Genomic DNA, 14,549 nt, shown 5'->3' with positions numbered 1-14,549 from the left:
ATATAAAGAAACTTTTTTTTCTTTAACAGGCTTCAAAGATTTGCATACATAAGAAGGACCCCCACATAATTCAGCAATATAAACTTCTTTCTCATCTGAATCACTGCTATCGGAAAAACAATCAACATATGCAACCTTTTTAGAACCCTTTTTGAAATTTTCTTTTTCTTTCTTAATTTGCTCTATTTGTCTTACTCTCTCAGCTAACTGGAAAAAATCTAAAGTATGTTGATTGACAAGTTTCTTCCTAACTCCAAATTATAACCCATTAGTAGCCATTTTGACAACTTCAGTTTCTGAAATCGGAGTAAAACACTTATTTCTCATGTTTCTAAACCGTGCCAAATAAGTGTCAATGGATTCTCCCTCTGCACGTTTGATAGAGAATAAGTCCATAAGGCTAACTTTCAATTCACCTCGAAAAAAAATTGATCATGAAAATTTCTTTCTAACTGCGCCCAAGAATGAATAAAATTTGGTCTCAAGTTGGAAAACCATGTAAATGCATTTTTTTGTTAAAGAAGAAGGAAAATATCTCATCTTGAGATATTCATTAGAAGCTACTTCCCCAATTTCAACAGTACATCGAACAATATACTTTATTGTGGACTCATTTTCTTCTCCAGAAAATTTTGTAAGGGATTTTGGAATTTTCTAACCCCTTGGAAGCTCTGCTTGTTGGATACATTCAGGAAAAGCGGACACGAAATATGGCCTATTTAAGCAACTAACATTAAATTTCAAACAGTTTAAAACTTGTTCGACATTCCTAGCTAGATTATAATGCCCCCTAAGTTGTTTTGCCTAAGTCTTTTCAACATATCATCAGCATTGTCTAGACATATGAATATCATAATTAGAAATTGCTCCACCATTTTGGTTGACATTATCAAACCCTAAACCATGGTTATCATTTTCTTCTAAATTTACCACAGTAGCAATTCTATTAACTTGCCTATTTAATTGTTCAATTCTAGTATTTGTGTTTTCTAAAAGAGGATTCAAAACAGTCACCATTTGATGAGTTAACATGTTTACTAGATCATGGTGGCTTTCATCCATCTATTTCCTAATATTTGCTAAAGATCCAACGATTTGACTAGGTTGATTAACAGACATTGCTCTTGACATGTCAGGAAGCACAAGTCTGGAGTTTTCTACCCTAGTAACAGTGGGTGTAGTAGAATTAGATGCGCTGTTATTTTCTGTGTTAATAGCGTGTGAAAAATTTTGTTGTTATATATGTGAACCTGACACCCCAGAAATAGGTACATTTGACATGCCATATGCATTCTGGTACAGAGGATTTTGAAAAGTTGAGTTGAGAGGTACAGACAATCCTTGTGTCACCATGGAGGGGACATACTCTGGTGGCAAGCCATAAGGCAGCCACCCCACGGTATTTATGTGAGTTGCATTTAACCCTAGATGGGCACGGCCAACGCCATCATGCCTCACTGACAGCAAGGGAGGCTCTGCGTTTGAAATCATGGGAGAATTTTCGGACTCATTTTCTCTAGTCTCATCGCTGGAAGTAGAAGAAGATGTTGCAGATATATTTGACATGTCAACTGATGCTAATTTCTTGGTCCCTGGAAACACAATCTTCCCACTACGTAATCACATGCAAATTCAAAACTCCTGATTTTTTTCTTTTGACAAACTACAATCTATTGACAAAGTCCCACTGGGCGTGCCAATTTGTTTTACTCAAATTTTTTTTAATGTTTAAAAGAAAATGTGGGTATCTCAATATCGCAATTGTATCGTCAATAAGAATTAAAAAGGATTGAAAGTAACAAATAAACAAAGAAATGCAAAGTGCCAAAGGCAAAGTAAATTGCAGAAATTAAAACAAATGAAAAATTAAAGAGAAGATGAAGAAAGAAACATAAACGTAGAACAAGTAAAAGTAGAAAAATTTTATTAATAAAAACGGAAAAGAAATAAATTACAAGTGTTTAATTTCAGAGATATATTAATAAAATTTGTAATTCCTCTGAACTTAAACAAATTACAAGTGGGAATACCATTGGCCAGCGACAAACTCTTAAATAGAGTTCAGTACCGCGATGGATTAGTCCTTGACCTGTCGGGTTGGGAAATACCGTGGAAAAACCAAAAAAAAAAATTTGTTGACTAATGTTGGCTCATACATAATTAATATCTAACATGATTGTATTATACCAATAACATAACTACAAATTTTAGAGGGTTAACATTTTTTGTCAATACTTTTTTTTATAATTAATGGGATATAATGACTAACGAGTAGAAAGTTAAATAGAAATTATCTTTAAAAAAATACCAATAAAATCTGCATAGAAACTTGAAGAAATACGAAAAAAAAAAAACACAAAAAGTGATGCATTTTGAATAAATTGCTAATTTAACTTGTCATATACTTTTTCAAGATAAATGATAAATCTTAATTGTCATCTATCCATTTACTCCTTCCTTCATTTTAATCGTGAGTAACTTCGTGAGTATTTGCATTCTGCAACAAACTATACTCGAATAGACTAATCAGCTTTGGCATATAAGCTAATCACCAAAATTATTTCTCCTAAACTGACAACAACTGTACATTATGCCCTTATGAATCTCTTACTTTACTACGCTTAATAAATACACATGTTTATTTCATCATAGCACATATACTTTATAATATACAACATAACTAATTATGAGTACGCATAAATTTAGAGAAACAATAAAAATTATCCCATAATCAGCCAACATAAATTTTAGAGATATATAAAATTTTTGTTTACTAATTAAAGATTAATTTTTGTTGTTTCCGTAAACAGAACCTATTAGTAATTCATAATATTCTTGACAGTTGGTAGTGCTTTGCACAAAGATTTGAATGGAATTTTCATTGGCATTGCAATCCCTTTATCTTCAGCCATGTCAAGCTTTTCCTCACTCGCTCTTTTCCATTCAAAGCATTGGATCAACAAACCCAAAGTAAGGCCCAAAGTTCGTTGGGCCAGGACCAATCCAGGACAAGCCCTTCTTCCAAGCCCAAATGGAATGAGCTTGTTCTCTTCCCCTTCTTTTTCGAACCTCTCGGGCCTAAAACTCTCTGCATCGGCCCAAATATTAGGATCTCTATGAATTAGCCATACATTTGTCAAAACTATGGTATCTTTTGGAATGTTGTAACCTCCAATGGTGCAATCTTCTGAGGCAGAATGAGGCAATAGTAACGGTGCTGGAGGGTGCAATCTAAGTGTTTCAGAAATAACGTTTTGAAGGTATGGTAGCTTTGACAAATCTTGTTCTTCTACTAAACGGTCTTTTCCTATTTGTGTGTCTAATTCATCTTTTACCTTCTTCATTATTTCTGGGTGGTTTAGTAATTCAGCCATAGCCCATTCCATTGCTACAGCTGATGTGTCTGTTCCAGCAAGAAGCATAGCCTGAAATTTTATTCATTGAAAGTGGAAACCAAATGCAAATTAAATACTTTATTGTGAATTTCAAATTTAATTACTTTACTCGTACTTACAGTTTTGCAAAATTTTCAATTAGGTTCCTATACTTTTTTTTTTCTTTTAATTGAGTGTTTGCACCAAATTTTTTTTTAATTGAGTCCCTACATTTTTTTTTATTTAGGTCCCTCTATCAATTCTTTTTTTTTTTTTAGTTGGGTCCCTATAAAATTAAGTCAATTACTACTAAGAGGGACTTAATTGAAAAAAAATTTTGGTGCAGGAACCCAATTTAAAAAAAAAAATATAAGGACCTAATTAAAAATTTTATGAAACTATAGGAACTAACAGACTAATTAAACCTAATTTAAATAATACTCTTTATGTTTTAAAATAATAGTTAAAAAATAAACATATTAAGAAAAAGGTAAAAATGAATTTTAGTAATGTTTTGAAACTATACAAAGTGTTTAATTTTGATATATTAATAGTATAAAATATTTTGTACAATCATTTAGTCACATCTATTGTTTTAGATAATCATTCACATAGTTAATATAAAAATTAATTTTTTTGTTGACATTATAATACGTAATTAAATATACATGTAAAACAGTTTTATACTGAAAGTGTATTAAAATTAAATTTTTATATAAATAGATAAAATTACAAAACATATTCAATACTTACTCAATAATCATAATTAAATTAAAGATGTTGAAAGAATAATTAATATTATCTTGATATTAAAAATTGACCATTATTTTAATAAACCACCTTTTAATATAGATAATTTGTATTTTTAAAAATATAAAATTTTCAATTTTCAATAAATCTATTTTATATATTATAAAGAAAAATATTAAATTTTTTAATACAAGTAATCTTAACAAGTAACTTCAACAAAAATTTATTTCAAATTTCAGATAAATATTTTTAAAAAAAGAGTTTATGTACAAAAGTCAAATGATTGTACTAACTAAATTTAGGTGAGGTGTCATGAAATTAAAAAGATATATCCAGATAAGTTTAAGCAAATTTAAATTCGTCAATTTTTTAAAATTATTTTTTATTTTTAAAAAAATTTTAAATGTATTGATACATTACTATTTTAAATTTTTAATTATTAATTTTAATTATAAAAATTATATATAATATATAATTAAAATTAACGGATAAAAATCATTGAAATCCTGATTCTTAACCATTTTTCCATTGCTTCAACCTTCAAGAATCACATCATATTGTTGGCAGTCAATTCTAAACTTACAAAGTTATAATTACAAAATTTCAATGTTTTGTAAAATTACATTTTGGTTATTAAATTAATAAAATAAAATATTTAAAATATTTAAAAATTCAATTAAGATTAAATTAAATATAATAAAATAATATATTACAATAATAAAAAATATTTTATATATTTAATGTACGGTCTAATTTTGGAATGAATCTATTTTTATCTAATAAGTAATTAATAAAAAAATTCAAATATAATATTTTCTTAGACAATAAAAAGTGACTAAATATTAATTAAAGATATTATTTTCCAAACTTTTTTCTTAAACCTATAATTCTTAGATTTTGGTGTAGTTTTTATTTATTTTACACTTATTATTATTCTTAATGGATAATTTTATATTTAGATAGTTAAAAACATCTACACGGAACCCCCTTTTAAATGTAAATCGTGGTTTTGAATTTCCTTTCAATTTAGAAAAGAGGCGAAGTATATTTTTTATTTTTAAAATTTGTTAAAAAATTTAAAAATATTTTTAATTTTTATTTTGTTTGAATTTTATTTTTAAAATTTTTTATTTACATTAAATATATATTTGACGATTAATTTTAAAAAAATTTAAGATTAATTCAACAATAATTTTAACACAAATAAACTAAACATAATTATTATATATCATTATTAAATTAGTCTAAAAAATTTTCTAAAAATTTAATTATTAAGATTATATTTAATACAAATAAAAAATTTAAAAATAAAATAAAAAATTTAAAAATATTTTTAAAATTTAAAAAATATAGTAAAAATAAAAAATATACTTTTTCTTTAAAAAAAGGTCAAATGTTTGGTAACAAGAGAGTGCTATCTCTTTTTTTTTTTTTTGGACGTAAGAGAGTGCTATCTCTAATAGCTAGTGATGTGACAATCATCATAAATCAAGACAAACTCAAGAGATGCGTATCCAACGTGCATACAAGAGCAAAAATATATGAGATGATGTTTCAACAAAAATTTTATAATTATCCATATATAAAAATATTTTATTTTAATTATTGAATAATAAATTTTAAGATTTAATTTTTATATATTATAAAAATATTGTTTTTAATTTATTTAACGTATAATAAAATAAAAAATTATACCATATTTTTTATATCTTCATTCAAATACTAAATTATGATATGTGATTCAATTTTTTGTGTCAAACTATATTTTTTTTAAAAATTAATTAAAACTATATGAACAACTAAACCAATAGAATTAACTTTAAAAAAAATCAAATAAAATAAGTAATATTGATTAAGAGTGCTTTCGTCATTAACTATTTCATGTTTTATGTTTAAAAATCAATTGGTTTAGTCATTTTCATACAACAACAAAAATTGACCAATAATAAAACTTTATTACATGTCATATTCTCATTACTTAGTCAAAATACTTGACGGTGACTATTCACGTTTAAATTATCACGATAAATAAAAATTTATATAATTTAACATAATTTATCCACACTTATTTTTATGTAAAATTAATTGTTAAAAATTAAAAAATAAAAAATTATTAAAAATTATTATTTTTATTTATCAATTAATTATTAATATTTAAAAATATAAAATAAAATTAATAATTAAATAATAACCAAAAATTATAAATTTTAATGATTTTTAATATTTTTTAAAAAATATTTAATAATAATTTAATCAAATATATTAAATATTAAATTATTTTTAATAATTTTTAAATATTAACTTTCGTAGTTTCGTATAAAAACAATTATATACAAATAACTACCATGAATAAATTGGGTTAAATTGTTATTTGACGATCTTTGTACCGACACAACTTTAGTGAGTAAATTACCTAAAGATAGAGTTGTAAATACCTGAATAAGGCCCTTAATCATGAGATCAGAGTAATACTCGGGCTGTGTCTCTTGAAGCTTCAAGAGATGAAAAATCATGGTGTCGCTGTCGGCGTTGCTGCCGGCGGCAACGCGGTGCTCTTGGATGAGGCCTTGCAAGAAGGAATCGGCTCTCTTGGCGATATTCTTGAGCCTCTTCTCCAAGTGGTCGAAATCGAAGAACTTGGCCAACGGCATGAAGTCGCCTTTGTTGCTTGCTCCCAGCAACGACAGAATTTCCGTTATGATTTCCCGGAATTGCTTCGCCTCCTCCACGTCATTCATTTCCACATCGTCGCCGTAGTACCTCTTACCGGAGATCATCCTCATCATTCCGTTGAATGTCATTTCTGTTAGTCTTGACCTTAGTTCAACCTTCACGAATTCACCATTACGTGTGTCCTTCCATAGTTTCTCGATCTGTTAAATTAAACAAAAGTTTACCTATTATATTATTTGGAATCCAAAAAATTATATAATCTAAAAAAAACACTAAATATATGGATTATGTATGGATTAATTTATTTTTAATTTATATTTTATATTTTAATATATATTTTATTTTAGTTCACATTTAGTATAGTTGATAAAAAAAATTAGGAGTAACTTACCAGTCTCTTAGTCTCGTCCTTTCGGACATCGAGGAAGGAGTTGAGGCGGTGGCTGGAGAGGACATCGACGGTGGTAATGCGGCGGAGGTTGCGCCAGTGATCACCATACGAGGCAGAACCCAATGTAGTGTAGTTATAAAATATGTACTTTCCGGTAAGAAAGCGGGGACGGTTGGCCAAGACGACATCGTTCTTGGTGAAACATTCATGCGCCAAGGACGGCGAGGACACAACCACCACGAGGCGGTTGCCAAACCAAAGTGACATGATGTCGCCATAGGAGGCGGCGAGGCCAGCGAAGATGCGGTGGACCGGTGGCTTCAGGTAGTGAAGGTTTCCGAGGAAGGGAAGAGTTGGCGGCCCTGGCGGAAGGTTCTTGAACCTTCTAGATTGGAACCGGAAAAAGAGTTTGAGAGTGATGATGAAGGAAAGTGTAAGAAGTAAGTAGTAGTAAATGGAGGTTGCCATTTTTAGTGATACTGAAACTCTGCTTTTTGTTTGTGTGTGACTGTGTGTGTTGTATTGTGAGTTTAGGACAAGCATTTATAGTTTGTTTTGTGGGAGTAGCATCTTTATTAATCCCATTTTTTTCCCTTTAAATTGATATGGTGATTATTGTTTGTTAGCACTTGCATAGTTGGTTTTGGCTGAACAAACAATTTTTTTTTTTTTTTAACTAACAATCCATCAGAGTAATAATGGATGGATGCAAAAATTGAGAGAAAAAAAATGTAATATTAGAATCATATTAGGCTGAAGTTAAAATCCATCATTAAAATCAATCACTAAAAAATAAATATAAATATAAAATTAATTATGTTAGATGTATACTAAAAATAACTATTAAAATTAAATAATAATATAAAATATATATTAAAATATAAAAAATATATTAAAAATAAATTAAATAATATATATTATATACAAATACATAATGATTAATTTTGATATACACAATTTTTAAAAAATTTAAAGACAAAATATTGGAGTTTTCTACAATTATTTCTTTCATTTTTAAATAAGTGTTTGCAAAAAGAGTTTTCTTTCCCTTTCTACTATAATAACCTAACCATTAATCTTTGTTAATTTTTGACTGGTTGTTGTAGGTTAGAAAAGAGTTGATATCTTAGCATCAAACTGTGTTTGAAAAATTTTGATCTTCCATGTGGTATATTAGAGAAATGATTTAATGTATTAGAGTCTTAAAAATTTTAAAAAATGGTTACAAAATTATCTTTGATAGCAATAACTATCGTTTAATTTTTATTGTGTTTATATTATTGTCATGCTAAGATATATAACTTTTTATATACTTATATCCAATAGTTTAAACTTTTTATAAGTCATTTCATGACATAGCTATAATATCAAAATGTCTATAAATAAAAAAAATAGGATAAGTAATTTTATGACCCTCGTCCATTAATTTAGGGGTTTAACTGAAAAATAAATTAATTAATATTATATTAATTTTCTATATAAACATTTATGTGTAGAAGAGATTTTTTTAAAAAAGAATAATTTATTTGAAATTAAGAAAACAATTAAGAGATCATAAACTATTTCTACTCAGCTTATTTTAAATCCTACTACTATTTCTTTATAAATATTTTTTTCTGAAATTATTACTTTTTAAAAATATTATAGTAACTCAATAATTAATTTAGGTAGATACAAATTCCATTTGTATTAAATTTTAGAACTATATTTTTCCGGTAATTCTACAAATTGGAAAAAATGAGAATAATAAGTGGACAAACAAATATGAAAAGAAGAAAACCTAATAAGAATAATTTTGTTTCATATATTTAACTTAAATAAAAAACAAGTTTTCGGTGACAACTTTAATTTATTTTCTAACAACAATACGTAATTGAATATTTATTTGAGATGGGAGGTAGTTTGATGTATTGTAACTTTGGAACTGTGTGGTGTTTGTTGTTTTGTATTTTGGATTGAGTCGTGTGTGATGCAATGGTTTGGCGAGTCTAGAAGTTTGCTAGGCCGGTGAGTTTGTATTTGGTATACAATGGAGAGAGTCAACAATGGAAGTTGCCGGCAGTTCACAGATCAAATCAAATATGACCGTAAAATGTTTATCCATCGATTAAAATAGTTATGGTTAAAATAATTATAAATAAATTTTTAAAATATGACAAAAATAATTATATTTTAAATATATATTTTTTAAAATAGTTTTAATAATTGGATTTGGATGGAATTTTTTTTAAATGAATAAAATAAATATCATTAATATATTAATTACGTAAGAGTAAAGTATCGTTTTTATCCCCAACGTTTGGGGTAAATCTTATTTATGTCCCTAACGTTTAAATCGTCCTATTTGTATCCCTAACGTTTGTAAAAGTGATTCAATGTTATCCTGCCGTCAATTACACATCATGAGCGCTTTAGTTTGAGTTTTAAAAATCTATTCTTGAAGTTAGAATACAAATGTCTGTGATAGAATCGATGATCTATTCCGAAAAATAACTCATCAAATGTTGAAACTAATTTCTACAACATTTACATAATTCACTTTTTTAGGGACATAATTGAATCTAAACACAAATAATGGGTATAATATTAAAATCAAAGACATCCAAGTGGGACCTAATTGAGAATGAATACATTCAAGTGAGAATAATTGAAAAATATAATCTGATTTGTTAGTATAATTGATAGTAGGATAACATTGAATCACTTTTATAAACGTTAAGGATACAAATAGGACGATTTAAACGTTAGGGACACAGATAGGACTTACCCCAAACGTTGGGGACAAAAACGATACTTTACTCATTACGTAAATAAGTATTTACGAACGTTTTTACCGAAAAGCATCATATCACTTATCTCGTTTACAGTATAAACGAAATAAGTAAACACGCATCTCGTTTATACTGTAAACGAGATAAGACTGAGAATAAATGCAGGCGTATATTTCGTTTACAGTGTAAACAAGATAAGTGGGTCATTATAACGTTTACAGTGTAAATGAGATACGTTAAGACAAATTTTCAATGGCTATAAAAGGATATGCAACTCTTTGTATCTTCCACAAATATTTTACTACTTCTTTGCTATCTATTGCTTCTGAAAATAAGCCAAAATGTCTAGTAGTAATAGTTTCTTGGTTGTAAATGTGTATCCAAATTGCCGTATAAGAAATAATGATAATGATGTAACATTTGAGTATGAGAATCCCATTTTGTTACGTACCTGGCCAGTAAGTTCATTGGCAGAATTGAAGAGTCTGATATTGGGTAGCGTCGGTGGGAGTGGGAGAAAAGAGATCGGAAGAGTGGGGTATAGGTTGCTAGCACTGATGGAAAACAGAGTATTTCGGTTTCGTCTGTTTTGGCTCCATGGCGATGAGCATGTGCGCCTGATGTTTGACATCTATGGGAGAATCGTGGCAGAGCAAGTGATGGAGCTTTCTACGGAGGTTGGAGATGTCGGTGGTGGTGGAGGATCTGGGTCGTCAGACTTCATCCAGGATGACCCACCTCTCGCACCACCACCAATTCATGTTGCCAGTCCAGTGGAAGACATGGAGGTCGATGGTGAGGAGTTCGACGAGGAGTATGTTGCGGATAGCAGCGAGAGAGGTTCCTCCGAAGATGATGATGAGGATGAGTTTGTACCGGAGATCCCGGTTAAGGCATCACGTAGGTATCTTCTGCCTCTCCCTGTTCAATTCCGGCCTTGTCATCTATACCCAGTCACTATAGTACGTTAGATCTGAATGCGATGCACGAGAAGAATCCATTAGGCAACACGAGTGAGGAAGATTACAACTTGGATAGTGGGGTGGACTTTAGGGTTGGCCATAGAATCAAAAGCAGAGATGCAGTAGTGCAGGGTGTTAAGAATTACAGCATTCGCAGAAGTGTTGAATATCGAGTGGTGGAGTCCGATCGATTGAAGTACCATGTGCGTTGTCGACAACATGCTGCAAGATGCCCTTGGAGTCTCCGTGTTACTCTCCGATAGAATCTCGGATACTAGTACGTTAAGGATTCATTGTATTCAATGTTGTCATTTGTCGTTGTTATGCTTGTTGAACATGTTTACCACTGTTGTTCTATTTCGCTAGGGAGGTGCGTAGGGTGGGTGGAGTGCATACGTGTTTAGCACCCACAATGTTGCAGGACCACCAACAGTTTGATAGTAGTCTCATCTGCCGTGTCATCCTCCCGTTAATACAATCAAATCCGACCGTCAGCATCTCAGTTCTACAAGGTGCAGTTAGGCAGAGCTATCATTTCGAACCCTCGTACAGGAAGGTTTGGATGGCAAAGCAAAAGGCGATTGCATAGATATACGGTGATTGGAAGGAGTCTTACAACAAGGTGCCGAGGTTGCTGCAAGCGCTATAGAGTTATTGTCCTGGAACTATATGTGAGATCATCGTTGCATCGTACTATGATGGGCACCTCATGGTGCGTGACTACAGCATGTTTGATAAGGTATTTTGGGCCTTTCCTCCCTATGTTGATGCTTTCAAGCATTGCAAGTCATTTGTCTTTGTCGATGGTACTAGGAGTGTTCAAAACCGATCCGGACCAAACAAAACCGACCAATTGAACCGAAAAAATTGAAAACAAAATAAATCGAAAACTGAAAAAACAAAAAAAAATCATGTTTTGTTTTTTTTTTTTTACGGTTCAGTTCGGTTTTTGGTTCTGACACTAAAAAACCTAACCTAACCGAACCAAACAATTCAACTTAAAAACCCTAAAAAACCATTAGACCATTACCCCACCCCACCCCATTAGATAACCTAACGTCCTACTCTCCTAACCTAGCGCGGCCAGTCTCAAAGAAACCCCATTCCCCAACCCCTCCCAGCCCCGCCGAACCAGCGCCTCCCAGCCCCTCCTAGTCCTGCCAAACCAGCGCCTCCCAGTCCCGCCGAACCAGCACCACCCAGCCCCTCCCAACAATGCCTCCTAGCCCCTTCCAACAGTGCTGGACCAGCCACCCAGCAGCGCTAGACCATCCCCTCCCAGCAGCGTCGAACTGGCGAACCCAGCCCCTCCGAACACCAGATATGGAGGTTCCAAGTCAGGTGTTAATTTGAATGATTTATGTTCTATGTTCATTTTATTTTTGTTTGAATTTCTGGTAATTGTTAATAATTTTATTTTGTTTGAATTTCTACTTTTGTTTGAATAATTTCTGTTCTTTGTTCAGTGTATTTTTTTTTGAGTTTCTGGTAGTTGTTACTAATTTTATTTTGTTTGAATTTTTGCTTCTGTTGAATAATTTCTGCTCTGTGTTCAGTGTATATTTGAAATTGCTGATTGTTGTTGATTGTTGTATGTGGTTTATGTAGTTTATTGTTCATTGTTGTATTTTTGAAATTTTTGATTATTTTTGAAATTTCTGTTTGCATAATTTGTCCAATTTTAGAACTGCCATGTCAAAATCCGTGAATGGGTATCAGATCTTTTAGAACCTTTGGATTCACACTTGTTAATTTTATATTGCTTTTTCTTTTCTTTGTGAATTGTTTTGTATGAGAGAAGTTCAAGAATCAAGATCACTGATTTAACTTGGTTTGGATGATCATCGATCTTACTTGGTTTTCTTTGTTTGTTGGATTGAAATAATGATGTAGCAGTTTTATTAGATATATATGTTGTTTGAGTTATCTAAACGTATAGTTTAATGTAAAAGCCGTTTGAGTTTTGATTTTGTTGTGATTATTTTCAGTTATTGGGTTTCATTTCTTTCTGTTTCACTAGAACATGAAATGTGTTATTAACTGTTTGATTTATTTCATGAAGCTTGTGTTTGTTTTAGGCTAATTCAGTTTCACATGAGCTGGGAGATTTTATGTTTGTTGAAAATTTGTAATTTTAATTCTCAGTATAATGGGCTATGAGGGGCTGGAGGTTGTTAATCCAAAAGGAGGAACCAAAGACGCAGTAGAGGAAGCGGAGAAGGGACAATGGAAGCAAGAGGTACAAAGAATTTAACTGTCTTAAAGGCAAAGTACATTTTATTGTGTGAGGAAGTTGTTGCTAATGCAATTTAGATTCTACAACAGGCATAAAGTAACTTTTCATCTTTGTGGAACGGAGATGGGAATTTGCATTTTGAAACTTGATATTTTTCACTTTATAACTTTTAGTCAACAAATGATGTACTTTGATTAACAAAAATTTACATATATCTCATGGTGTACTTTGGAGAAAATTTATCTTCAAATTTATAACGTATATTTTATATTGTATACATGTCGTTCTTGCAATTTTTAGACTTTTTTTTATGAAATTAATTGGAAAACCGAAAAAATCGAACCAAACTAAACCAATATTAATTGATTTGGTTTGGTTCGGATGATCTCAATAAAAAAATCGAACCAAATCAAACCGCATAATTAAGATAACATTAGATTGGATGGGTTTTTGTCAAAAAATCAAACCAAATCACAAACCGAACACTCCTAGATGGTATGCATCTATATGAAAAATATGGTGGTGTTCTCCTTATTGTAGTTGCACAAGACGGTAACAGCAATATCCTTCCTATAGCCTTTACAGTTGTTGAGTTTGAGACGATGAAATCATGGTCTTTCTTTCTTAATAATCTGAGGCATGTGGAAGGCTTGGGTCTCTGGGTGCCAACGCTCAACGAATGTCGTGATCAAAGAGCTGTCGAAGACAAAATTCCTTAGCGGCAACGCATCACCAAACCCAGCCTCCCTCAGATACGGGGCAATGACGTCTAGTGGTGGGAGTGTGTGACTCACTCTTCTCGGAAGAAACAGGCGAGGTCTCTGATAAACAATAAAAATACCGAATCAGGAATTAATTTGACTTATAAGTAAATTATTCAAGCAAATAAGTACAAACACTTAAATTATAAATTTATTTACATAAAAAAATTTAATTGAATAATGGAAATGCTTAGATAAATAATTAACTTTAACGTTTATTTTAATGCAAATGAAAATGTCTCATAAGATAATTAATGACTACACTTTCTATTTTAATTAATTTAAATAAAATTATTTAGTGAAATAGTGAATAACAAAATTCATTTCGCAACTCCTATATATGGATGGTAGATTAAATGAAAACGTTTACTTAAGAAAACTTAACAAAAAATAATTTACTTAGATATGTGGTAAATACAAACATAAATATTTTGCTTTAAGATTAGGTTTATTATAAATTGTTAATAAAAGGGTAGTCAACTTTCTAAGTGTATATAACTCCCAAACCGCAATTGCTTTTCACTTGGAACCAATTTGAGTAGTTTGGTTTATGAGCCTAGTTGTCCCTTGTGAAGTTTCAAGTCATTTTGTTCAATAGATAAAATTGTATGATTTTTGAAATAAGTTTTTT

The 14,549-nt window shown here is 30.4% G+C and overlaps 1 protein-coding gene and 1 long non-coding RNA gene across 2 annotated transcripts; one reads left to right on the top strand and one right to left on the bottom strand.

The window, feature by feature from the left end:
- Positions 1 to 2,531: 2,531 nt before the first annotated feature.
- On the bottom strand, positions 2,532 to 7,812 carry LOC112741794 (isoflavone 3'-hydroxylase). Its single transcript, XM_025790905.3, has 3 exons — positions 7,189 to 7,812; positions 6,560 to 6,997; positions 2,532 to 3,425 (listed from the first exon to the last, which is right to left on the bottom strand). The coding sequence occupies exons 1-3, from the start codon at positions 7,729 to 7,731 to the stop codon at positions 2,817 to 2,819; spliced, it is 1,590 nt and encodes a 529-aa protein (XP_025646690.1). The 5' UTR covers positions 7,732 to 7,812; the 3' UTR covers positions 2,532 to 2,816.
- Positions 7,813 to 11,949: 4,137 nt separating this feature from the next.
- Positions 11,950 to 13,395, top strand: LOC112741793 (uncharacterized). The gene is made up of 2 exons (XR_003171628.3): positions 11,950 to 12,262; positions 13,067 to 13,395. It is a non-coding gene; the product is annotated as an uncharacterized lncRNA (long non-coding RNA).
- The last annotated feature ends 1,154 nt before the right edge of the window (positions 13,396 to 14,549 follow it).

The sequence above is a fragment of the Arachis hypogaea genome, chromosome 14, assembly GCF_003086295.3.
Source record: "Arachis hypogaea cultivar Tifrunner chromosome 14, arahy.Tifrunner.gnm2.J5K5, whole genome shotgun sequence".
NCBI classification, from domain to species: domain Eukaryota; kingdom Viridiplantae; phylum Streptophyta; class Magnoliopsida; order Fabales; family Fabaceae; genus Arachis; species Arachis hypogaea.
Note: the sequence above shows the minus strand (reverse complement) of the source record. Positions and strands in the feature narration are given on the sequence as shown.